This window comes from Puma concolor, chromosome E2, assembly GCF_028749965.1.
Source record: "Puma concolor isolate L17-30 chromosome E2, mPumCon1.1.hap2, whole genome shotgun sequence".
Lineage (NCBI taxonomy): Eukaryota > Metazoa > Chordata > Mammalia > Carnivora > Felidae > Puma > Puma concolor.
The window spans coordinates 54,224,045-54,248,722 of record NC_141681.1 but is presented as its reverse complement, the minus strand read 5'-3'; the positions used below and the strand labels follow the sequence as shown (position 1 = coordinate 54,248,722).

At 55.9% G+C, this 24,678-nt stretch overlaps 3 protein-coding genes and 1 non-coding gene across 6 annotated transcripts in view; 1 reads left to right on the top strand and 3 right to left on the bottom strand.

The window, feature by feature from the left end:
• PPFIA3 (PPFI scaffold protein A3) overlaps positions 1–16,599 on the bottom strand; it is a 29,456-nt gene extending 12,857 nt beyond the window's left edge. For both annotated transcript variants that reach the window (XM_086690362.1, XM_086690363.1), the window contains exons 1-21: positions 16,414–16,599; positions 12,051–12,305; positions 11,686–11,787; positions 11,148–11,312; positions 10,731–10,805; positions 10,344–10,418; positions 9,803–10,024; positions 8,493–8,639; positions 8,259–8,393; positions 7,772–7,855; positions 7,466–7,597; positions 6,922–6,984; positions 6,700–6,779; positions 6,282–6,426; positions 5,585–5,772; positions 3,996–4,218; positions 3,198–3,361; positions 2,941–3,068; positions 1,826–1,919; positions 1,293–1,374; positions 376–576 (exon numbers count right to left, since the gene is read on the bottom strand). In XM_086690362.1, coding sequence (XP_086546488.1) covers positions 376–576; positions 1,293–1,374; positions 1,826–1,919; positions 2,941–3,068; positions 3,198–3,361; positions 3,996–4,218; positions 5,585–5,772; positions 6,282–6,426; positions 6,700–6,779; positions 6,922–6,984; positions 7,466–7,597; positions 7,772–7,855; positions 8,259–8,393; positions 8,493–8,639; positions 9,803–10,024; positions 10,344–10,418; positions 10,731–10,805; positions 11,148–11,312; positions 11,686–11,787; positions 12,051–12,290 — 2,745 coding nt within the window. In that variant the 5' untranslated portion in view covers positions 12,291–12,305; positions 16,414–16,599. The remainder of the gene's footprint in view (positions 1–375; positions 577–1,292; positions 1,375–1,825; positions 1,920–2,940; positions 3,069–3,197; positions 3,362–3,995; positions 4,219–5,584; positions 5,773–6,281; positions 6,427–6,699; positions 6,780–6,921; positions 6,985–7,465; positions 7,598–7,771; positions 7,856–8,258; positions 8,394–8,492; positions 8,640–9,802; positions 10,025–10,343; positions 10,419–10,730; positions 10,806–11,147; positions 11,313–11,685; positions 11,788–12,050; positions 12,306–16,413) is intronic.
• Positions 1,477–1,580, bottom strand: LOC147573738 (U6 spliceosomal RNA). The gene has a single exon (XR_015245185.1). It is a non-coding gene; the product is annotated as a U6 spliceosomal RNA (small nuclear RNA).
• On the top strand, positions 15,910–18,948 carry CE2H19orf73 (chromosome E2 C19orf73 homolog). Its single transcript, XM_086688656.1, is given in 4 exon segments — positions 15,910–16,131; positions 17,061–17,201; positions 17,203–17,358; positions 17,360–18,948. Coding segments are annotated over 4 exon segments (717 nt in total). The 3' UTR covers positions 17,558–18,948.
• On the bottom strand, positions 17,629–21,072 carry LIN7B (lin-7 cell polarity scaffold B). 2 transcript variants are annotated; one of them, XM_086690355.1, is made up of 6 exons: positions 20,965–21,071; positions 20,435–20,553; positions 20,088–20,159; positions 19,258–19,467; positions 18,099–18,262; positions 17,652–17,761 (listed from the first exon to the last, which is right to left on the bottom strand). In XM_086690355.1, the coding sequence occupies exons 1-6, from the start codon at positions 20,999–21,001 to the stop codon at positions 17,740–17,742; spliced, it is 624 nt and encodes a 207-aa protein (XP_086546481.1). In that variant the 5' UTR covers positions 21,002–21,071; the 3' UTR covers positions 17,652–17,739. The 2 variants fall into 2 exon arrangements, with proteins under 2 accessions (XP_086546482.1, XP_086546481.1); XM_086690356.1 differs by lacking the exon at positions 18,099–18,262 and having other exon boundaries at positions 17,629–17,761; positions 20,965–21,072.
• Between the last annotated feature and the right edge of the window lie 3,606 nt (positions 21,073–24,678).

Genomic DNA, 24,678 nt, shown 5'->3' with positions numbered 1-24,678 from the left:
GGTGGGGGGCGCGGGGGGTGGTGCTCCAGGAAAAGGAGCAGCATGTGCTAAGCCGGGGGGTGGGGGGTGGGGGGGGTGCTCATCAAGGGGTTTATAAGGAACCACATGAATTCGGCTTTTTCTCCAGGATGGGGTCCACTGTGTATAAGACAGACTGAGGTGTGGGGGTACAGGGAAGGCACGGAGACCTGAGGAGGAACACCTCCCCCACCCTCCACCCCACCCCACCCCCCATCCCACCCCTCGACCCCAGGGATCAAGGGGAGAGAGTCTGAGAGACCAGGCTGGAGTTAGCGAGCCCAGTATTGGCTAGTCTGAGGACAAGAGGCGGGGCCCTGAGGCGGCAAGGGCTGGGATTGGCCTCCGAACACTCACCGTGCGGGAGGAGGCGGGCGCTGAGGGCGAGGTGAGGGAGACCATTTCCTGGATGGCGAGGCGCAGCTTGAGCCGGTGCAGGGGGTTGCTGATGCCAATCTCCCGCTGGATCTCCGTGTCCGACAGGTTGGCCATGATGGCACCGCTCTTGACGTTGGCCCGGCAGGCGGCCACATACCATGCAGGCATGCCTACCCACAGCTGGGCCGGAGGAGGGGTGGGGCGGGGAGGGAATGAAGAGACAGCGCATGGAGAGGGAGACAATATGGGAGGAGAAACGGGAGACACAGGAGAGAAACAGAAAGAAAAGGAGAGGGGGGAGACAGAGAGGTGGGAAAGTTAGTGGTGAGAAGCAACAGAGACGGGGCAAGGCAAGCAGACAAGAGGGCGTCAGGGGGAGACACAGCAGGGGGAAAAAGGGGGAGAGTCAGAGGGTAACCCCCAGAGTCACAGGGGAAAGAGGGACGGGGAGAGACAGAGATGAGGAGAGACATACAGAGATGAGAGAGAGATGGGGAGAGAAAGAAGCCAATGACATTGGGAGGGAGACATGGGAAGAAATGTGGGGAATGACAAAAACACAGATGGAGAGCGAGACAGAAGAGAAGACACAGAGAATCCCATGCAGTCAGAGACATGGGGAGACACAGAGAGAGAAAGAGAGAGACCACAGGAGCGTAGGGCCGAGGTGGGCATGGCCAAAGGGGCAGGGGATGGGGGGAGAAGAAGGAGGAAGCTGTTTAGATCAACAGCGAGGCTGACCTCTCCCGGGGCCTCATCCCCCTCTGGCCTCCGTTCCCCCCCCCCCTTCGGGCTACGAGGAGGATGCGGGGTGGCGCTGGGCAGCACTCAATGGCAGGGCTGTCACAGTCACAGGAGTTGGGGATCAAGATCAGGGCATTTCTGGGCCCCAGTACCTCCAGCCAGGAGACCACGGTGGGCCCATCCCAAGCGGCGAAGGGCAGGCCCTGGCGGCAGGCCTCTTCCAGAAGTTCGTGCCTGGGGGACAGAGGCTTAGGGCAGGAGCTCTCAGGAGTAGAGACCCCCAGCCCTCCAGGATGGGCCCCTTTACCACAAATCCCCCCCCCAGCCCTTTTTTGTTATTTAATGGAACGCTTCGTGAATTTGCTTGTCATCCTTGCACAGGGGCCAAGCTATCTTCTCTGCATCGTTCCAGTGTTAGTATATGCGTTGCCAAAGTGAGCATCCAAAGCACTTTTTATGAAAGTAGAAAATTTGGAAGGAGGTTTTAAGAAAAAAAAAAAAAAAGTGAATCTCTGTAAGTGGTCTCCCCCAGTCCAATCAAGAAAGAAGAGGAAAAAAAATGATAAAAACTTGGGGGTTCCCAAGTTCTCAGGCAAGCAAATCCCCTTCCAGCATTTTCTTCTCGCATATGACCACCAGCCCTCCCCTCCCCCCCTCCCCCCCCCCCCCCCACGCATGCACTCACTTCCTCTTGTTCCTTCGGTCCTTGTCTCCTGGGCCTGTCAGCTTGGCTAGCCCCAGAGGATCCGTGGCCAGTGTCTCGTCTGAGGGTGTTCCTGCTGGAGGCAGGGAGGGGCCAGAGTTTGGAGAGTCTCAAGTGGGAAGGAGATTCTTTGATGTTGGGGGATGCTGAGAAGGATGCCAGGGAAGCAGAGGTCCCGAGGGAGTCGTAAATGAGGCCACAGAGAGGGAATGACAGAGCCAAGCAGGAACCAATTGCACCTCCCAGGCAGTGAATTGGGGACATCCCCAAAATGGGGATGTCTTCCCGGGGCTGGCCTTGGTAAGGTGGTAAATGTTTAACAACTAGCTCTCCAGGGAGGGAGCGGGTATTCCCCGATTTGTAGTGGTTGTCGGTTTCCATGGCGGAAAGAATCCCACAAATTTCAAGCTACCAAGGTAATGTCAAGCAGCTCACTAAATGCCTGCAAGTTGGCTTTCACAAGCCAGTACGAGCAGGCTTCAGCACACCATGTGCCTTGCCTTTAAGCGGTCTTCTCTCCTTCTCTACTAAAGAATAGGCTGGGTGCATGGGTGACCCAGTCAACTGAGTGCCCAACTCTTGATTTCAGCGTGGGTCATGATCTTGACGGTTCATGAGTTCGAGCCCCACATCAGACTCTGCACTGATGGTGTGGGGCCTGCTTGGGATTCTCTCCCTCCCTCTCTCTGCCCCTCTCCCTGCTCCTGCACGCTTTCTCTCAAAAGAAATAACCATTTTTAAAAAGAGGTAAATGAAATAAATTTGTTTAGCCTTCTCCCCACCAAGTCACACAGGCAGGGCTCAGAGTACCTTCTCCTTGTCCTTCCTCCTTCTTGCTACCTCTGCTAAGTCTGACCCCTTTCACATCCTAGACTCACATGAATGTCAAGTGAATTTGTGAAAAAGAAGATGGAAGGGAGGAACAAAGGAAGGTAGGAAAGAGGGGAGGGAGGGAGGAAGGAAGGAAAGAAGGAAGGAAGGAAGGAAGGAAGGAAGGAAGGAAGGAAGGAAGGAATAAAGAAAGGAAGAAAGGGAGAAAGGGCAAAAGGGAGAAAGGGAGAGAGAAAGGAAAACAGGGTTGGCATCAGAGTACTCACCCAGAGAAGAGCTGTCCCGGCCTGGTGGTCCCATTCGTCCCTTCTCCTTCTTGCCAAAGAGACGGCCTATGGATGACTTGATGCTCTTCTTCTTGGGGGCTTTGTGCAGGGAATCTGGGGTGCCTTCACTGGGTGAGCAGGACAGAGTAAGGGCCGACTCCATCTAGGATGTCTCCTCTTCTCCCAAGTCCTTGTCCATCCCCTGATACATCCTCCCAAGCAAGCCCCTCCCCATCCCATCCTTTGTCCCTGCTGACCTTCCCCGTGAAGGCCCCCCATCTTCCAGGGATCCTGCTTGCAGTGCCAAGGCCTGCGTCATTCTCTCAAGACGGGCAGAGCGGGGAGTGGGAGGTGGGGTGTCTCCTGGGATGGCTGGTCCCTCCCCTCGTGGAGCACCAGCTTCCTCCTTGGGGACATGATTCTGGGGACAGAAAAGCAGAGATCCTGAAATGAATTGGAGGGGTCATGTTGGGGGCTCTTCATTAGTTGGGATGTCTACTAGGGAGTGTCTGGAATGGCCTTGGTTCTGGGTACCATTTCTGAAGGTAGCCTGGATCAAGTAGGGGTGAGTTGCAGAAATATAACAGCAATGAGTCCCACTGGAGCTTGACCAGTGTTCATGTAGCCTAGCTTCTGGTGTCAGAAGTGGGATCTGCTCAGACTCAAGGAAAGCTAATAAGTTACTCATTCTGGAAGCTGGGAAACTGGGTTTAAGGCAGTAAAATAGGCCTAATAAACCTTATTCCTCCCCAAAGGTCAATTCTGATGATCTAATGGTAGTTCTCAAATGTATGTTTAGTCACAAAAAAAAAAAACCTTGTAGAAACTTAATGCATAAAACAGGTAAAAGCAGGCCAGATTTGACTAAAGTTCAAGTTAAGGTTCATAAACTCAGTAGCTCAGGCTTTATGCCCTTTAAGCTGGAACTTTTAGGAAGAGCTAAGGTTACTTTTGAAAATCACTGGTGTGAGGGGCTATTGTTGCTGTTTGTTGGGGAGCCCTGTATCTGACTTCCCCTGGCCACCCCACCAAATGAAGGATTTCAGAACACTCACAGCTTTGTCGGTGCCCTCGCGGGCAGGGCTAGGAGGTGCCAGACGGGGTGTTGAGTGGCCAGAGCTGGGAGGGGAGGGGCTGGCAAGGGTAGAGGTAGTGAGGGAGGGGGGCAGTGAGCAGCTACTGCGGTAGCGGCCCAGTGAGTCCAGGCCAGAGCCAGACACCCGGCTCTCCAGCTCCTCAGCCCTTTGTTCTGTTGTCTCCTTCTCCTCTTGGATGAGCCTGAGGAGGGAATGGGGGGAGAGTGCATGAGAGGACAGAGGCAGGCAATGGGGGACAGAGTCTGGGGATCCCAAAGGGCCAGGAAGGCTTGATGGGGCACAAAGAATTTCTGGGGAAAGCACAATGAGGTTAGAGGGTCTTGGGGTATTCATCATGGCCTCATGGGTTCAATGGGAGTCAAGGGATCATCATAGTTCCAGAGATCATGGAGCAATGGGGGACAACAGGATGATTAGGGTCTGCATCAAGGCTACCAGGATGATAAGCTCATGGTTCTGTAAAATCGTAAAGATTACAGAGCGGGAGGTCAAATTCCAAGGAGGAGAGAAAAAGAGCAAGATCATAATAAGATCAGAATAAGATCAAAGACTCTGAGGTCCACCTAGGATGTGGAAGTTCACGGAGTCATTTGGTATGTGAATCGATGCCTCAACTCAGAATGAATGACTTTGGATGGAAAGTGGTGGTCATGTTGATATATCTGCTGAGACCCGCGAAGAGTTGTTGTTAGAAAATTGCCAAGGGGTGCCTGGGTGGCTCAGTCGGTTAAGCAGCCGACTCCGGCTCAGGTCATGATCTCGCGGTCTGTGAGTTCAAGCCCCGCGTCGGGCTCTGTGCTGACAGCTCAGAGCCTGGAGCCTGTTTCAGATTCTGTGTCTCCCTCTTGCTGACCCTCCCCTGTTCATGCTCTGTCTCAAAAATAAATAAAAAATAAAAATAAAAAAAACGTTAAAAAAATTAAAAAAAAAAAAAAGAAAATTGCCAAATAGGGCAATTTCTGGGAAATGAGGGTAGACTTTATGGCAGTGGAGGATTTATAATAAATTGAGGATTCTTGTTATATTAGGTAAAAATTCTTGGTATCTTGAGTTGAGGTTCTTGAAGTATTAGGATGAGATTCTTGGTGTTTTGGATTGGAGACCTTGTGTTGTGTTGAGATTCTTGGGATACTGGGGGACTCTGGGCATTAGTTGTGTGAAGCCATGACCTCCATGGTGTATCAGAGGACTCTTGGTGTAGTGGCTTAAGAACTTTGGCATTTCAGGATGCAGTCTTTGGTGTATTGGGCAATTGTGAATACTGGATGGGGAATAGATAGAAAGATGATAGATGGATACACATATAGATAGATGGATAGATAAAACAATAGATAGATAGATAGATAGATAGATAAGAAGCACATAACATAGGAGACTTCTGGGTGTTTCCTGGGGTATCCTCGTTACTGGAGGGAGAGTTGGGCTGGGGGAGTTCCTTGAAGATAGTAGGACAGGAGATACGCTCAGACCTTCAGATCAGTCTCCAGAGCCAGAGGGGCTATGGGGTCAGCTCAGGCAGGGCAGAGAAAAACTGGGCCAGTGCTCACTTGATCTCCTTGTTAATGGCTTCCAGCTGCTCTTGAAGCATGATGGCCAGCGTCTGCACGTCGGCCTGTCCGCTGGGGGAAAGTAGCTCAGCTCCAAACATCCCCTCAGCCTCCTCTTCGTCTGAGCCATCCAGCTCCCCAGGGAACGGGGGTGGCATGGACCCCGCAGGGGCAGACCGCTCCCACTCCTGTCTCTGTGTGGGGACAGAAGGATGCCAGGTGGGTGGTGGCCAAAGTAGGTGCTGGGTCTTCCCTCACCTGTACTGATCTTGTCCACCCTCCATGACCCTGCCCATGTCCCCTGAAAATGACTGGCCACACCATGTGATCCCACCCGACTTTGTCTCTTGACAAGTCCCTTGCCTCGACCAACCATGACTCTATCCCGTCTCCTGATTCCACCATTTCCCTCGACCCAGCCCCCTTCCTTTCTTCACCTACACCCCCACTGTAGGATTCTATACCCTGCCCATCCCCCAGACCCCACCCCTCTCCCCACCTCATCATTCCTGTAAAGTTCTCACCAGGTAGCAGGATATCCACGTGAACAGATGTTCGGGCAAGTGGGGATGATGGAGTTGTGGGAGAAAAAAAAGACAGCATGGGTCCAGGAGACCCTGTTTCTAAGCCCAGCCCCCTCTCAGAGCCATTGGACGCCACCCCCTGCTCAGTCCAGGCCCCAGAGGTGGCTGCTGACCTTGGAGGACTCATCCTTGACCCCTGACCAGCGGCCCCTCTTGCCTGCCCGGCCACTGCCGGCCCCATAGGGGTCCAGGTGGGCACCAGAAGGTAATGTGGGTGCCTGGGAGTAACGAAGTTCCAGGGCACTACCGGGGAGAGACCTGTGGGCACGGAGATGGCAGTCAGAGACCAAGGGGTCAGGAAAAGGGAAGAGAGGTCAGGAGTCATGGGAAACGGCCTGGGGTCAGGGGACGGGGAGAGGGATCTGAAGTCAGAGGTCAGGAAAGGTCAGAAGTCATGAAGCCAGGCGTCAAAAATAACAGGAGTCAGCGGAAGCTTCGGGAGGACAGGGAGTGGGGGGTGGGGAAGACCCGGCCATCAGAAAGGTTGCGCTTGGCCAAGGGGGCTCCTGTGGGCAGAAGGACTGTTGTCACCTGGAGTAGGAGGATGGTGGCCTGCCCCGCAGCTGGTCGATCTCCATCTGCATCCGCTCCATCTCTGCCAAGAGCTGCTCCTGGTGGGAGAAAGTTGGAAGCACCGCGTCAGAATCTGCCCCATCCCCCGAGAAACAGCCTTCCCCTCCCAGCAATGCCCGCTCCGTGTCCCTGGTCCCAGGCATCCCCCCCACCCCCGGGGTCTTCCAGGCCCCTCCTTACCTTGTTGAGCAGCAGTTCGTCCTGAAGCTTCTTCATGTTGGCGATCTCCTCACTCAGTGAATTCTGTGGAGGACACGGGTGCAGTGAGGGGTGGAGCCTGAAACAGGCATGTCCTGGGGGCTGTAAGTGTCCAGGGACTGGCCGAAGGCAACCCCAGGGGAATGAGGTGGGCATGACTAGTGAGCTGGAGGGCATGGGGGTTGTGGGGCCAAAGATGCATCTGGGGAGGGGAATCCCTGGGAGCCCCAGAATTTGGCATCCTGCATCATGAAGATTCAAAGTTTGAGGGTGCCAAGGATCAGAGGCTTGGGGAAAAGCCAAGAACTCAGGCTCTGGGTGCCCCAGAATTCAGCCCTCGGGGTGTTTAGACCAGGTGAAAGAATGGTACCAGCCAGACCAGAGAAGTCTGTTGGATTCGAACTCGCAATGCCCAGGTTTGGGATCTCAACTAACATTACGGGGAAAGGTCTGGGGCCCCGGGATTCGGGCAAGAGGCGGTCCAGGATTCCAGGTTACTGGAGTCCTGGGTCGGGTCGGGGCACACCTTCTCCTCCAGCGCCCCCATGCGCTCCTTGAGGTGCAGCTGTAACCGTTCATTGGACTCGCTCAGCAATTTGTCCACTGTCTCTGACAGCCGCTTGTTGTGGTCATCGTTCATCTTCTCCCGCTGCCGGGCCTGCCCAAAAGTCGCCGGAAGGGGGTGATCAAGCCCACCCGGCCCAGAGCACCGCCCCTGCTCTCAGCTCCCGCCCCCGACTCTGCCCCCTCACCTCAGCTCCTCCCCCTGCCCTCCCCCCCCGCCCCCCCGCCGCTTCAAAGCCCCACCCTCTCCCGTCTTCCGCCTGCTCACCCGTTGCAGCTCCTGGTTCTTTTCCTCCAACTGGGCCTCCAGCTGCCGAAGCCGCTCCTCGAAATTCCCATGACGTTCCTCGGCCTAGTGGACGGAACCCCAAGGCTTGTGACTTTGCTCCGCGAGGACTCGTTTGGGCTCAAGGTCCCTCCTCCCCCAAGGCTGGATGCCAGGCCCCGCCCCCCGCGCTCCAGGCTCCTCCTTCGAAGGGCTACAGACTCCGCACTAGGATTCAGGCCCCGTCTTTTCCTCAGGATCTGTTCTGTCTCTTTTGCGTTCAGAGCCATCCTTTCAGTACAGACTAGAAAACACCCCCCACCAAACCTCCAGGCCCTGCCTGCATTCCAAGCTCCCTCACTTTCCTGGACCCCGGGCGCTGCCCCTTTCCCCAGAATCCCAGCTGCAAGTCTCCTACCCTACTAGACGGAAGACCCCGTCCTATCCCCAGACGCCACACCCCACACTCCCGCCCCTGGCCTCTCCTCACTTTGTTGAGCGCAGCCACACGCTGGGCCAGCTGGGCCTCTATCTCAGGCAAGGTCTCGGCCTTTTGCAGCGTCTGCTGAAGCTTCTGCTTGGCGTCGTCCAGCCACTCGGCTAGCTGACGGCTCTTCTCTTCACTCTGGGGGAGGACACGGATGGGGGACGGGGAGAGCGGGAGAAGCTAGGTCACACGGGCCACGGCCTCGCCCCCACAGCACCTCCCTGGCCACGCCCTCACCTGCCGGTACAGCGACTCCTTGCTGGCCAGCTCGTTCTCCAGCTTGTCATTGGCGTCGTGCAGCGACGTGGCCTCACGCTGGGCACTCAGGTAGCGCTTCTCCAGCGTCGTGATCCGCTCCTCCATATCCTCCCGCTGCGCAAGCGCCTGCGGAGGGGGCAAAAGTTCACGTGGACCACAGCTCCCAGAAAGCCCCGGGGGGTGGGGGGGGTGGGAGTGTAGGCTTAGAACCCCGGATCAGACACCCCAGGGCATCCTGGGAAATGAAGTCTCCCGTATCGGGGCGTCAGAATGATGGAACCACACCTGCCAAGAACTCCCAGGAATAGCCGACGGTAAGACCCCGACCGACCACCGGAGGGTTGAAATGGTGGTACCACGCTTTCCATGAGCTTCTAGGGCAGTACTGTCTGAGACCCTCCCCCTATGGATGACCTAAGGTCCATGGAAGGGAAGTCTTCACTCTTCTTGGCCCACTTCCCTCAAAAATCCAGGCCTTAGGGCGCCTGGCTGGTTCGGTCAGTAGAGCATGCAACCCTCGATCTGGTGGTCATGAGTTCAAGCCCCACACCGGGGGCAGAGCCTACTTAAAAAATAATAAACTACTTAAAAAAAAATCCAGGCCTTAGGTTTTCAGCAACTTCTAGCACAGCCTAGGCTTAGAACCACAGAGCAAGTGCCCTAGGGTCTCATAAAAAACAAAAGTCCCTTCCATGTAGGAGGCAGCATCTCCCAAGAGCCCCAGGGTCACACATGCTTAGAAAACCTAAGACGGTGCCCCAGGGTCTCATGGGAGATGGGCTTCCGTCTGGGAGCCCGTGAGGCGGGACCACACTTTCCAACAGGTCCCAGTGCCACCGAGGTTCAAAATCGGAGGCGAAAGTCCCAATGATGAAGAAAAAGGCTCACTCTCGTTTCTCATCAGATAACTTCCAGAATCCATACCCTACACTTCCCAGCAGTCCCAGGGGCATAGGACTTAGGCTCAAGGGGCCTCAGCCAGGATGGGGTGAAATGCAGACAAAGGAATTCAACTTAGAAGCACAGAGAATTTTCCAACGATAACCTAACTACGACCAGTCATTGAGCGCCTACCATGTATGTGTCATGTTCCAACCCTCTGGCAAGGGTCATAAATCCCATCGTACAGGTGAGGAAACTGAGGCTCAGAGAGGAGGAGAGTCCACACAGCTTGTGGACTGAATCCAGGCTGCACCATTCCTGAGCTCTGTGACTTTGGGCGAAGGGGGACGGGGAGGGTTAGGGGGAGGGAGGGACAGAGGGCAGCCCAGCAGGGGCTCCGGCCTCACCTCCTTGAGGTCGCGCTGGAGCTTGGCGTTAGCTTCCTCGGCCTTACCCAGCTCGCGGTGGGCGGTGCCCAGCTCCTCCTCCAGCTGGCTCATCTGGCGGCACAACACCGCCAGGCGCTCCCGCAGCTGGCACACCTCCGCACGCTGCCTCTCCAGGGCCTCCTCCAGCTCCGCTGTGCGCCGGTTCGAATCCCCGCCAGGACCAAGGCCGTTGGCAAGGGGCTGGAGTAGGGACAGTGAGAGAAAAAGGGACAGAACCCAGAGTGGGGGACACAGAGATAGAGAGAGGATATAAGGAGAAAGTTGACGGAGGGGAGGGGAATCAAAGACCAGTAAAGGTCCTGGAGGTCACAGAAGTTAGCTAGATGACTTGAATCAGAGGTCAAAGGCCAGAAAGGCTCTTAGGACTTCAGATGTCATAGAGACATTGAGGATCGCATCAAACATTAAACGGACCATCACAAAGTCAGGGGGCTGAGTGGAGGTCACGGGGATGGGGATCCTTGAAAAGCAAGGGGAGCGAGGTACTTGCATCTCTCACCTGCCCATCCCCCTCCTTGCCGGGCTCCTCCAGCCCCGACCGGCGCCTAGACAGCTGCTCTCGAAGGCTCAGGGTCTGGGAACGGGAAAGGGAGATCAGGATAAAGGGAGTCCTAGAGCCCCCAATTCTACTTCTCACTGGCTCTGGTCCTGCTGAGGCCATCCCAACTCCCAGTCTATCCTTGTGTCTCTCCTTGGCCGCCCAGCATGGAGTCCACCCTTACTCATCCCCCTAGCCTCCTTGTGGCCCTGTCCTCTACAGGCTTAACTTTCCCCGTCCAGCTATTTCCTCCGCAGTCAGTTCTTGCCCTTAGCCCCGAACCCACCCAATCAACTTCGCCCCATTGGTAGCCCCTTAGTCCCTCCTCCTTCTTGGCCACGCCCCCACCTCCTGATTGCTTAGCTCCAACTCCTCCTCCAGCACCGCCACCCGCTCCAGCGCCATCCGCAGCCGCTCCCGGACCTGGGGATGGGAACAGGACAGAGTGAGGTGGAGATCAGACCCAATCTAGGGCAGGCAGAAAACCCCTGGCACGGCCTGATGGGGCAACACGAGCATTACTCTATCTATGGTGTGTGTGCAGCTCCAGCCAGTTACCAAGGCAGCCCCACCCACTGGTAGCCCCCCCCCCAAATTAATTTTTCTGTTATCAGTCAAGTCCCAATCTGAAGTGGCATGTCCCAATCAATCTCAGGCAACATTCCTCCCATTTAGGACATCCCCAATCAATCACAGCCAGAATCTGTCCTATCCAGGGAAGCCCCAGCCAACCACAGCCTTTCGTTCTGCATCCTATTTTCATACCTTCTCATCCAGGGCCTTGTGATGCTCGAAGAGGGATTTTAGAGCCTTGAGCACCTCCACCTCGGAAGAGACCCCACCCGGGGACTGGGCCTGGCGCTTTACCACGGTCATGCGCAGTGACCTCTCGTGCCTGGACACCAGGCATTCCAGGTGTTCAAGGAGAAGCTACAGGGTTAGGTCACCGGGCCAAGGAAAAGAGGCAAGGGAAGAGAGGCAGAGTCAGGACAAGGGTGGTTCAGACAGGTGGGACGGACACACGGAGGAAGGGGTGGAGCCAAGCATAGGGGTAAAGGAGAGAGGTCGGGAAAAGAGAGAAGGATAGGAAAGGTCGGGGCATGGTCAAGGAAGGGGTAGTGCAGGAAGAGAGAGCCATTACGGAGATAGGGGAGAAAATATGAAGCAAGGAGGGGACCAGAGGAGACAGCCAGGCAGTGGTAGTAGGGAGGCAAGATGGGTAAAGAAAAGATGGGTCAGGCTGCAAACCCCCGTGGCCCCGCCCGCCCCGCTTAGGCCCCGCCCCCACACCCCGCCCCCTCACCCGCGTGTTGTTCCGCTCCGCCTTCAGCTCTGCAATCTCTTCCTCCCGCTCCAGCAGCTGCTCCCGACATAAGTTCAGCTCTTTCGTCAGAGCCGCAAACTCCTGTCCAGATGTGGGCAGGAACCGGACAATTAGATCAATCCTTTCCCCATGTCCCTCATTACATAGGACTGGAAGTTTGAAGGCCCCGCCCCTCCCTGCTAAATCCCTGCCCCTTTCCGCGGCTCAGGCCCCGCCCATCACCGGCAAGGTCTCCCCCCCCTCCTTTCTAGGCGCCAAGTCCCGCCCCTTCCGGACCGCCCCCTCCGCGCCTTCAGTGGTCGAGGTCCCGCCTCCCGCAAGCCCCGCCCCGGTGCCGCCCAGACCTGGGGCAGAGCGATGCTGAGCTGGCGCTGCAGCGAGTCCTTCTCGTGGCCCAGCTCGCGCAGCCGCAACTGTGCCGTAGCCAGCCCGTCCTGCGCCTCGCGCAGCGTCTCCAGCAGGCGCTCGCGCTCCGTGAGCATCGTGACCATAAGGCGCTCCAGCTCGCCGCCCGCCTCGTCCGGGCCCAGCGCCGAGCCCCGCCGGCCATCCTCGCTGATGGTGGGCATCACCTCGCACATCATGGCGGCGGTGCTGGCCTGCGGGAGTGGGGAGGGGGCAGGGAACAGAGACCGGCCTCGTCGAGAAACTGAGGCACGGCCATTCGGATACTACATGGTGGAAACTGAGGCGGGGCAACCCAGGCTTTGTACTGAAGAAACTGAGGTCCATCCATTCTGATCATGGCACAGGATAAACTGAAACCCATTGCTCTCACGAAATCAGGCCCAGCTACCTAGGTGAGAGCATCTGGGGAAACCGAGGCCAGACGCCATCAGGCACTGGCAGCAAATCTAGGACCAGTCTAGTCAGAGAAACCAAAGCCAGGTGACCCATTGCCTGAGTCAATATGGGAAAATCAGTCTCTCCCTGTTCTGACCCTGCTGGGGGCCGGCATTAACCCACTGCATGAGTGAGAAACCGGAAGCTCAAACGAGAACCATGCATTCAGGAGGCCAAGGAACTGGGGTCACAGAATTAGGTCAGTGGCACCGTATAAGGTCACAGGGATGTGACCTATACAGCCCAAATCCTGCCCTCAATTTTCCAGGTATCTGGATCCCAGCTCCAGAAGAATCTAAAAACCACTCCATTTGCTAGCCATCTCCCACAGCCTAGGAGTCCAAGATCCAGCTCCCTCCTACCTCAGGTCACAGGAGGCTAGGTCCCCAATTCCCTTCTTTCCCCTAGACCCAGGAGTCTGAGCCTCCAGCCGCTTCTTCCCCAATCCTGGGGGTCAGACAGGGACACAAGAATCTGAGCTTTCAGTCTCCAACCTCAGACCCAGAAATCCCAGCCTTCAGACCCCTCTTCCCCCAGAACCTAGGAGTCCAGGCCCCCAGGTCTCAGGAATCTAGGTGCATGAGCTGTGGGCGGAGATAAAGGGAGGTCTCCTGAGCCGCTCCCTCCACACACATCAGGTCAGACGGGTCCAGCTGGCCCGGTGGAAAGCAGAAGTGACTTTCGCTCTGTTCCCTCCTTTCCTTCTGTCCCTTCAGGCAGCAGCATAACCGGTTCTGAGAGTGGATAGTTCCCAGCCCCACCCAATGTGCAGACTATGTCCAAAACCTGGAACTGGGGTCTTGGACTCCAGTGAGAAGAGGAGGGGCTGAAGGGCCCTGGAACCTGGGAGAGGAGGCAGACAGTCGCCTTGGTCTTTGAAGAGGTACACCTGGGAATCTAGACACCGGCATGCCAGCACTCAGAGGCCAAACTCATGACAATGTTTATAAGGAGACCGGTCAAGACCAACATCGTGTCTAAAACCCAGAACCTACTCAGGAGATGCAAACAGGATGTTTTAGAGAAGCCGCTCCAGAACTTCAAATGCACTGAGAAGGAAATGAGATTTAGCAAGGCTGGATGTAGAATCTAGAAAGCCACTGGCGTGAATACAGCACAGAGGGCGGAAAATGTACAGTAAAATCCTCACATAGGGCTAAGGAGAGGGAGGGGCACATTCTAGAACCCAGACCTAGAATCTTGAACCAGCCAAAAGCAATCCAATATGTTAAAGAGTATCTGGGTCACCCAAGAACCCTGAACACAAAGGGGTGCAGAATGATATCTAAGAACATACCTAATGCAATGCATAACGAACCCAGTCAGGAGAAATAATCTAGAAAGTGACACCTACCAGGGATGCAGGTACAACAAAGAACAAATCAGGAGCCACACTCTTAGCTTTATCATGTGTCTACATGATAGACAGAAGGGAGAAGATATGCTTCAGAATTGAGCGCAGGCCCTGGAGGTGGGAAAAAACCCTAGAAAGTAGCAAGGAGTCTGCCTGGAACTTAGAAGTGCCTGGGGGAAGATGCAGAAGCATGCTGGGAATTGGGAATTTACTGGCATAAGGACTGAGCTGGCAAAGGAAGGGGGGAGAGATGTTCTGGAAATGAGGACATTTCTAGCTGAAGACTCCAAAAAGAGGAGATGAGCCTAGAGCCTGCTAAGAATGCTAAAGTAGCAGATGGAGGAGGAAGCCCACGATCCGCCAGGAGATAAGTTCTACACAAAGGTCACATTAGGGAAAAGATGGACAGAAAAGGTGGGAATGGATGGGCCTAGAACCCAGTACCTGCAAAAGGGGGAAGACGTACAACATTTCAGTGGGGATCCTTTAGATTTAAGACCGCAGAATTGGACTGGAACCTAAAACAGGAAAGTGCCTTTTAACATTGATAGCCCAATTTGGAAAAAAGCTAGAGCCCATAACTGGAACACACATGTTCTAGAGTGTAGAATGTCCCCGGGGAGAGAAAGGAATCTAGAACAGTGCCAAGGATGTGGCTGAGCCTAGAACACACCTAAAATAAAATTTTCGCAGAGAATCGGCAAGTTCTGGTTTCGAAAGATTTGGAACACGTGTGAGGAGAAGGTGGGATCAGCATTTAGCTTGGGGGCACTACCAAGATATTTGAATTCCTTAGGGACACACACGCCTAGAATTGACCGCCTAATCTAGAATTTAGAATATACCTTGGGTGAAAACGGAACAGAGATATTGACTGAGAGTGTTCTCAGATTTAGAATGAATCTAGAGCATTGCAAGAGCACAGTTTAGCCGGAAATATGGAAGATAGCGGGTAGGTTCTAGATCATCTGATGAACCTAGGTCACAGAACACATCTAGAGGAAGGGGTGTATGTTTGGCTCATCAGCCTGAGAAGGTGTACTCGGAGGATGAGACATCATAACATAGGACCATCTTGATGGGGTGTTGGAAACATCTCAGGAAGCTGGGTCTCAGGGAAGAGAGTAGAGAGCCCCCAGCACCTGAGATGATATGGGGACGAGGCAGGGGTTTGTTAAGGCCAAGGGAGATGTCAGGTAGATGGGGTTTGTGAGGCTGTGGGAACCTGGGTTCCTAAGAGTTAGAGCTAAGGGTCTAGACACTTGGTGGGGGCCTGGACTCCTGGAGATAAAAGACAGGGGATGGAAGCTCGGAGCCCAAGTCCTTGCTGGGAAGGAGGGCTGTGGCAGGTGGCTTCGGTGAGCAGTACAGAAGCTGGGGTCTGAACCCCTGGGTCCCTGAAGGGGATACAGAACCTGGGACAAAGCATCTAGGTCTCCAAGGGGGGAAGGTGGGCAGAAGGCAGAGAATTGCATTAAGAATTGCATTCCAAGCCCCTGAAAGGGAGAGAGTCATGGTGCCTGAATCCCTAATCAGGCAGCCGCTGGGGTGCCAGGAATCTGGGTATAATTGCCTGAGGGGCACAGGGGCTGCTGAACTGGGTTTCTAAAGGGGGCAAGAGCTGGGAAACTGGATTCCCAGGTCCTGAGGGGCTGGGGGCTACCAGCTAGAGCCTTTAGGCAGACGGAGTGAACACTGACAGGGTTCCCAGAGTCAGGTGGGAGCTGAATCCCTGGGTGCCAAGGTCCCTGAGGTGGACTAGGCAGGAACATTCAGAAGCCCTGACTCCTCGAGAAGCAGCTGGGGTCCCAGAAACCTGGGGTACTGAGGACGCGGCCGAGAGGCTGGCCAGAGGAGCCCTGAGGCCCAGGCGCCCGGGTCAGAGAGGGCCCGGGTATCTCCGGGTCAAAGGCGCGGCTGGGGGGATCCCGGCGCCGCAGGCGCCCCCTCCCCGGCGGCAGCAACAGCAGGAGGTGGGGGAGGTGAGGCTGCCGAGTGAGCTGACCATGGACAGCTCCAGAGCGGGCCTGTGTCCAGGGCGGCCGCGGAGCCGGCCTGGACTGAGGGACCGGGCTGGCTGTTCAAGCCGGAGGGCTGGAGATGGGCAGACCCCGTGCACGAATAGGGGACTATGCAGACGCGACGGGGGGCAGCTGGCCCTAGCTGGGAGATCTGACACAGCCACAGCAGGTGTCTGGAGCTCCCGAGACTGGGCCGAGGAAGAGAATGTAGGTCCAGAGGAGGCTCCCGGGGCTGAGCTGAGAAATCCAGGCTCCTGGGCCCTGGACGAGGCGCAAGGCGGCAGTACGCCTGGAATTCTAGGGTTCGGTTGGGGACTCTGAGAACCGGGAGGGGCACGCCTGAGTGTCTGGGGTTGGGCTGTGGAATCTGGGCTCCAGGGCCCCCGGGTATAAAGAAGGGAGTCCAGGATCTCGGCAAGGCGAGGGAGGCTCGGCGAGGGGTCCCCGGGGTGGGCGCTGCCAAGCGGGCTGGGCCGGGCTCTCACCTACCTGGTCCGCGGCGGCTGCGGGCGGAGCTGGGCTGCAGGAGGGACGTGGGGTGGGGTGGGGGGACCGGGCGGGGCCCCTGGCGGCGGCCGGGGCCCGGATCTGTGGCTCCGGAGCCCTGTCTCCGCCGCTCGCGCGGGCTCCGCGTCTCTGGCTCCGGCTTGGGCGCTGGGGACCCCCCTCCCCCTCACAGTCTCACAGACCTCTACCCCCTAAAATAGCCCCCTGCCCCTATCACCGTTCAGCCTCCCCCCCGCGAGGCCGAAGCCGCCAGATCCAGGGGTGCCCACCAGCGCCCCCAAAATCCCACCTCCCCCCCAAAAAAATTCCTCCTCCCTCCCCCCCACAGCTCCCGTGCGGTCGTGGCCCCTTTAACAGGAGACTGACAGACGGCCCTGAATGGCCAATGGAAGGCGTCGTCGGAGCCGGCCGGTGGCTAAACCCCGCCTCCGCACGGACTGGGAGGGGTCGCGCGGGCGGAGAGCGGAAGGCGGGGCTCAAGGAGCGCCGGCCAATAAGCTCGCGGCGTGCGGCGGCTGGGGCGGGAGGCGGAGCCCGGCAGGGGGATGATGTCACCTGGAGCTAGTGGCGCGCGGCGTGGAATGCGAGTCGCGACCCCGGATCCCGGAGGTGGCGCGCGCTAGCCCTAGCGCCGCACGGGACAGCAGGGCTGGACCGGCGGTGAGGTGGGACTAAAGGTTGGATTTTAAGGCGGGGGCGGCTCCCGGAGACACGCGCTCAGGTTGGAAGGTGGGGTGAATGGCCGGTCGGCGAGCGCACCTTACTCTGCACCCCCTGCGCCCACCTTGGGAACTGCACGCGGCACCCTCACCCCCCACGCTGATGATAGTACGGCCTGCAGGCCTCCCCTGGCGAACGAAGCTAATGGTTCGTTCCACCCCGCCCACACAGAGGCTGCCCACCGGCTCCGCAGCTTCTCGGGACTCCTCCGTCAGACCAACTACAGAAGGGGTTTGGCCTTCGCCCTCAGTCTCTCTTAAGGGCAGGGGACGTTGTCTTCGGCTCTGACCCCGCACTCGGACCCAGACCAGGTCCCAGGCTCCGCCTTGTACTTATGCCTAGGAAGCCGGCCAACCACCGCCTTCAGACCTTGGGGGAAAGTTCTGCCTCTGCTCTCAGGCTCTGAAAAGCAGTCTCTCGACTTCAGCTTCTCTCCACCCACCCCCAACATCTCAAGACACTCTAGCCCCAGGATGCAGGACAGATACACAGACACTCAATGAGGGTCAAAGATCTTTAAATAAGGAGCCAGTGACAATAAATACTGTACAGGGGAGGGGGTGAGGGTGAGGGTCCAGATCTGTGGTTTCAGCCTCGAGACTCCAAGGACCTGCAAAGAGGGGGAAGAGAGGGGAGTCAAGCTCAGGGAAGGGGACCTGGGGAGGCATGGGAGAGAGCCGGGCCTGGGCCCAGGGCAGTGGACTGAGGGATTCTGGAGAGTCGGCTGCAGACCTTGGGATGAAAGTGAGCCTAGGAGACCCCCCAAAGGATTTAGCCAGGATAGCTTGTGAGAGCCTGGGTCAGGGGTCAAGGGTCAGAACCCCAGAGAGAGGAGCCGGGGCTGGGGGTGGTGGCCATCAAGGTCCCAGAAGTCACTGGTCTGGTCTGGGACTCTGGGGATAAAGGAGGCGGTGGAGGCCGCAGGGGTGTGGTGGCAAAGGGCTCACGAGTAGCTCTGGTGCTGCTGGCGCCGGCGAGCAGAGCGCATCTTCTCGAAGCGGGCCTCCATCTCCTCCAGCACGCGAGGCGTGTAACGCACCACCAGCTTCACCGAGCCCTGGGCTGCCTTCAGCAGCTCCACTGCCTTCTCGTGCTGCTCACCCTCAACACTCTGCAGGGCGGTGTACAGACACCTGGGCCTGGGGCCTCCCACCCACACCCAGCCCCGACCCTACTGTGGGTGAGCCTGGTACCAGCCCGGGCTGCCAGGGCCTTGTGTCCTTCTGGGAGAAGCACATTCACTCTTGGCTCAGCGTCCTCCTCCCCCCAAACCTGCCAAGTTCCCCATGTCAGGGACAAGCCCTCAAAGCCCTCAGTCACCAAGCCGGACCTCCAAGTCCACCTTTATCCCCTCCCTCCCCAAAGCCTGCTGTTCCCCGGCCCCGTCCCTCCTGCTCTGACTCCCTACTTTGTCCCTGCCACCCTGGCCCCAGTTCAGGCCTCATCTTCTCCCCAGGGACTTTCACCTAGCCTCCTCCCTAGAACTTCTGGCCTCCAGTCTCTACCTTCAGTCCATCCCCTACAGAGTTCCAAAGGGGTCCTTCGACCCCTCCAAGCTGAGCCTATCCCTCCGCTGTTCACAGCCTTCCCAAGGCTCCCCAGAACCCTTGAGATGAAGTCCCAGCTTCCCAGGTTGACACTTGGGCCCTGCATGGCTGGCCCCAAGCCCTTTCTGTTCAGCTCAGAGGAGTGTAGAGTCACAGCCCCGACCTACAACACCCTCAGCTAGTAATACTCTTCTCTACCCTATTTGCCTGGAGAACTCCTCTGCATCCTTCAAAACCCAACTCAAATGTTCCTTCCTCTGCAAAAAACTTCCCTCACCTGTGCTGGTCTGGTGTCCCATTTGGGCTCTCATAATGCTTTGTGCTTCCTCATTATTATCTCCCTGGATCAAGATTATTTCAGTCAGAGTCTATCTCTCTCACCAAAAAGGAGTCCTTGAATACGGGAGCTGAGGCAAACCTCTTTCAGTGTCTCTAGTGGTGCCCAGCACAGGGCTGGACAAAGAGGCAGTACTCAAGCGGTGCATGTTGAATGAATGTCAAAAGCAGGGACTGTGCTAACCTTGAACAGACCGGGAGCCCAGCCTCAGTCCCCACTCACCACGCCATTCACGGACAGCAGCTGGTCGCCGCGCTTGAGGCCTCCATGGCGGTCAGCCACGCCTCCAGGGATGACACGGGAGATATAGATGGGGGAGTTCTGCTCCTTGCCCCCCATGATGTTGAAGCCCAGGCCCTCATCTGTCTTGGGCAGCTCCACTACCCTGGGATGTGCATGGCCCTCACTGGCTGTGAAGGCAGCCACCGTGGCCTAGGAGAGAAAAAGTGTGGGGAGGTGAGGGCCCCTCCCTGGTGGGTGTACGGACGAGGGGGGAGGATCTGGGCCAGGGAGAGCAATTTAGGCCAGATCACTTTCCCCACTCACGGGGCACCTGCCGCCGTTCAACACAAGCTCACACTGTTATGAGTCCCTTTTAGTTCCTTCTCAATGCTTCAGACATCAAAGGGAATGTCTCCATTTTGGTATGAGTGCCTCTTAAATACTCACCACTTGCCAATCTCGATTTTTAACAGAGAAAAACAAGGCCTGGAAGGAACTGAGAGCCTCCAGGGGGCGGCAAGAAATAGCATACAACTATAGTTTACTAAGATTTCAGTGTTTAATGCTATTTCGTTGTATAGGTGTTAAAGGGTATCCTCTTGTCAGGTATGCGGTACTAGCTTCCACTGGCGGTTGCTACAGATGCCTTTATATGACATTTAAGTAAAACGTGAGATTATTGAAAAGATCAGTAAGTAACAATAACGCTGGTACATAGATTCGACAAAAATCATGAAGGAGGAAACGGGCACAGTTGACTTTAGGAAGATACTAAACCAGACCATGCAGTTCAGCGGATAGCGTGGGTGATGGGGTGGGGGGACACCAACCTTGGCCGTGGCGTGGGCCCGGATTTCAGCACTGCCGGTGATGTCCAGCGTGTCATAGAGCTGCTCATACACCTGGTGAGGACGCAGCAGCATCAGCGAGCCACCAGCCCCCTCCTCCCTTCAACGCCGGAGTCCAGGCCCGCAGACCCTCCCACCCAAGGATCCGCCCCGCCCCCGCGACCTGGAGCCCGAGGAAACTACAACTCCCGAAGAAACCCGGAGCTGAAGCGCTGGCACCCCAAGGCGGGCCGCCCCCCGGCGCTGCTGGGAGGCGTAGTCCCTGAGCTCGGGGCGACGATCAGGACGGGCGGCCGCCCGCCTGTGTCCCGGCGCCGCGCTGCTCTCACCTCCCGGATGGCAGAACAGAAGCGGCTCTGCAAGACTCGCTGGAGGGCCTGCAGCTTCTGCGGGGGCAGCTCCCCGCTGCGCTGGAGCCTCTCGAGGAGCTCCACCGCCCGGGACACGTCTGCGGGGCGGGGGCGGGGCGCATAGACACAGAGTCAGAGACACGGAGAAGCTCGGAGAGATGCGGCCAGAAACCAGTAAGGGCGAACGCAGACAGATCCCGGGAAAGACAGCCGAGTCTCAGTCGGACACCCGCAGAGTTGCCGGTGGCAAGGGAGACTGCGGCCAGCCAGGCGCCCTGCGCCCCAGAATCCCCATACGCACGCAGGCAGGGCTGTGCGGTGGGCGCCCCTCCTGGGCCCGCTAGCCCACGGACCCTCCCACACCCACGAACGGCCGACTCGCGGCGCCCCGCCCCGCCCACCCCCGCTCGATTTGCCCGCCCACCCGCCGGGGCCTGGCCGGGAGGGGCGGGGACCGGGGTCCCGGACGCGGGCCGCGGCCGGTGGGCAGGGCCCCCTGGCGCGCTTACCCCGCTCCAGCCCCAGCGGCTCCACCAGAGCAGCCATGTCGGCGCCGCCGCCGCCAGCTGCCCGCCTGCCCGGTCTCCGGCGAGGAGGGCGGGGCCGCGCGAGGCCACGCCCCGGGCGGCGGGCGCCCCCTGCGGGGGCGCGGCCCGACGTGCGCTCGGCTCCCGGCGTCGCGGCCGCCCCACCTGCCGCCACGCCTGTCTGGCTGCCCTACCCGCGGCTGCCGAAGGTCTGTCCGGTTTGCGACCCCTCGTCTTGCAGCTTCTGTTTACACTCCTTCCGTTTCAGTCTGCCCTGCCCGCCACATCTGTCTCTCCCCTTTCTCTTTTTTCCACGTTTGTTGGACAAACGTTATGTTAAACATCCGGACACTCCGGTGAGCAGGACAAACCCACAGCCCTCAAGGAACTTAGTCTATGGGGGAAGGGAAGTAGGCAACCAGCTGCGACTGTGACAAATTGGAAGTAAGGAGGTGATGATCTAGGAGGGACACTGACGTAGAGTCCTTGGAGGGAAGTTCATCAGGCGGTGGGGCATGGATCATTTTCCAGGCAGAAAGGAGCCCACGGGGTAAACATTAAGAGTGGTTCACGACGGTGAAAAGGTAGGCGGCATACAGGTTATGCATGGCCTTGTGTGTTGGCATACACATGATGAGGATTTTGGACCTCATGGTAACTCCTAAGAGTACCGTGATATTCCAATGTGTATTTTAAGATCCGTGCAGCCACCGTGTGCGGACTGGATTGGATGGTAGCCATAGTGGAAGCAGGAGGCTCTCCCAGCAATCCCATGATGGCTTGGACCAGGACAGAGGCAGGGAGGATAGGTGGACAGATTTTGAAACGTCGGGACGTGTCCTGGTAATTTGCTGTGTATGATACTAAGGTGCTGGTGGGGCCTCTTGTTAAGATGGTCTATACTGGAGAAGGATTATCGGATATATTTTCAATCTGAGGAGCCCGTGCAGCACCCAAGTCTGAAAGCAGTACTGAACATTTGGGCAAAGGGTGGATAAGACCATAGGAGTGGACAAGAACGCTGGGTACAGGGTAATATAGGACGAAGAGGACCTAGGACTGCTAACATTTCAAAGTTAGAAAGAAGATTTAAAAAGGGGGGGGGGGGTGCCTGGGTGGCTCAGTTGGTTAAGTGTGGGACTTGGACTCAGGTCGTGATCTCATGGTCCGTGGGTTCGAGCCCCGCATCAGGTTCTGTGCTGACAGCTCAGAGCCTGGAGCCTGCTTCGGATTCTGTCTCTCTGTCTCTCTCAAAAATAAACAAACATTAAAATTTTATTTTCCAAAAAAAAAAAAAAAGGGGGGGGGGCCAGGAAAGTAGTAGGGAAACCAGGTGGGAGAAACTGTTAAGAAAGTGCTTTTATATATTTTTTTAACATTTATTTATTTTTGAGAGAGAGAGATTGAGAGGGAGACACAGAATCTGAAGCAGGCTCCAGGCTCTGAGCTGTCAGCACAGAGCCCAAAGTAGGGCTTGAACCCACAAATGGTGAGATCATGACCTGAGCTTTAGTCAGACACTTAACCGACTGAGCCACCCAGGCACCCCAAAAGGGTGCTTTTAAAAGGGGAAGCGGGCAGTGGTATCAGGTATTCTAAAGAGGCCAAAGGTACATAGGAAATGTAGACAAGACTGCGGAGAAGACTGATTGTTGCCTGCCCGCACCATTAGCTGGATGGGGATGCGGAAGCCAGAAAAGGGCTTTGGCAAAGGGAGAGAGCTAGATCAAGTTTGTCTCTCCCTCTCTCCCTCAGAGTACAAAACATGTTTACAGTTGAAAGCAAAATCCAAGAATACAGAAAGGCTGATACTGAAAAGAACCTGCCCCTACCCCCACCCTAACTCTCCCCACTGCAAGAGGCAGCTTATGGCTGTTCAATCTTCTAGTTGCTTCTGTATCTAAGTAACATGCTATGTCTCAATGTAGCAATGTTAGATGTTAGTAATAGATTACATATTGATTTGCTGCTCTTACAACCTTTCTGCTCTCTTCCCATGGTAGTTTTCTCCTACCAGATTTTCGGGCCATCCATCAAGTGCTCATGGTATGTCTGAGTACTTACTATTTCCTGCCGAGCCCAAGTAGTGTTCTGTGCTTCCATTTCCTTTCCTGGACAGCTTCTGGTTTTGTTTTTGCTTTCCTGGGATTTCTATGTGCTTTTCTTCCATCACCTTCTCAATTTTTCAAACTTTCCATCACAAGGAATTTTACGGATTCTTTTTTAGTCAGGTTCACTGAAAAAAATTGACAATGCAGCACTGTAGAAGTTTAAGGGGGACAAAGAGCATGATGGTTTGATTTATGTATATTGTGAAATGATTAGTGCCATTGGTTCAGCTACTGAACCTTCTTTTTAACCTGAAAACTCCTTGGAAACTTGAATCCTCTGACCCCAAAAGGGTTGGAAGTGCTCTCTAGAAACTGCCAAACTGGGACTTTCCTCCATTGCTCTGAATCAGATCTAGTTTCCTCTCATTTATTTTTATTTTTACATTTATTGTAAATAAATAAATTTTATTTATTTATTTACAGAGTGAGACAGAGTGCAAGTGGAGGAGGGGCAGAGAGAGAAGGAGACACAGAATATGAAGCAGGCTCCAGGCTCTGAGCAAGAGGTCAGCACAGAGCCCAATGCGGGGCTCAAACCCACGAACTGTGAGATCATGACCTGAGCCGAAGTTGGACACTTAACCGACCGAGCCACTCAGGCGCCCCATAGTTTCCTCTCTTTTAAATCCCTTGTTTTGGTGATGTATATCCTGTTAACTTCCTTAAAAGGTCGTGAGATTTCTTTTACTTTCAAGAACGTTTGTCTAATTCTTTTTCTCCCCTAGTACTTGTAATGTTTGTAACAGAACATTTCAGGTCACGAAGTATCTGATTACAGAATGCATCTCAACTCTTAACTTGTTAATGTTTTCAGCTCTAAAGTTTCCATTTGACTTTTTTCTTTTAAAGACTGCAGCTCTCAGTTAAAGTTCTCCATCCTGGGGGCGCCTGGGTGGCTCAGGAGGTTAAGCATCTGGCTCTTGATTTCAGCTCAGGTCATGATCTCATGGTTTGAGGTCAGGCTCTGCACTGACATCACGGGCCCTGCTTTGGATTCCTTCTCTCCCTCTCCCTCCATCTCCCTTTCCTTGTTTTGTCAACATATAGAACAACATTAGAATGCCCGGGTCAGAATGCCTGGGTCTGTTGGCTGTTCTTTCCTTGGTTTTCAGCAATGCAAGTCCTTGTCTTTCTAAAGTGCCTAATGATGTTTGAGTAGATGCTGAGTATTGTGTACTAAAAATCACAGAGGCTCTGAATGAGACCTTCCTCCAAAGGGCTAAGTTCTCTCCTGGCAGGCAGATCACCTAAATCCTGATGAGGTTCACTTTCAGGTTTCTTCATGTCTGCTGTTTCACTTGTGGCTTCCTCCAATATGGTGGCCGCTCTGGGGATCTCCAGCATGGCCATTGCTCCCTGCAGGGTGGGACCCCCAACCTGTCTCCCCCAGACCCGCAAGGCTGCTGCCACTTCTGCTCAGCTCTGTAGCCTCCAGCTAGTTCTTTCCCATGAGCCCTTTTGGGGGTGGGGGTGGGAGTTTCTTGTACTGACAGCAAGCAGTTTAGCAGTTGGCAAACGCCTTGAGTGGGGATTGCGTGTAGATCTGGGGGCTCAGTGCCCCATCTGGCTCAGCATAATTTTGCCC

Excerpts from the sequence above, each read along its gene's own strand:
- LIN7B (XM_086690355.1), bottom strand. The coding sequence starts at position 21,001 with ATGGCTGCTCTGGTGGAGCCGCTGGGGCTGGAGCGGG. Across the intron at positions 20,554-20,964 it reads GCCGCTGGGGCTGGAGCGGG|ACGTGTCCCGGGCGGTGGAG; the intron begins GTAAGCGCGCCA and ends CCCGCCCCGCAG. Across the intron at positions 17,762-18,098 it reads CAGCAGCACCAGAGCTACTC|GTCCTTGGAGTCTCGAGGCT; the intron begins GTGAGCCCTTTG and ends CCCTCTTTGCAG.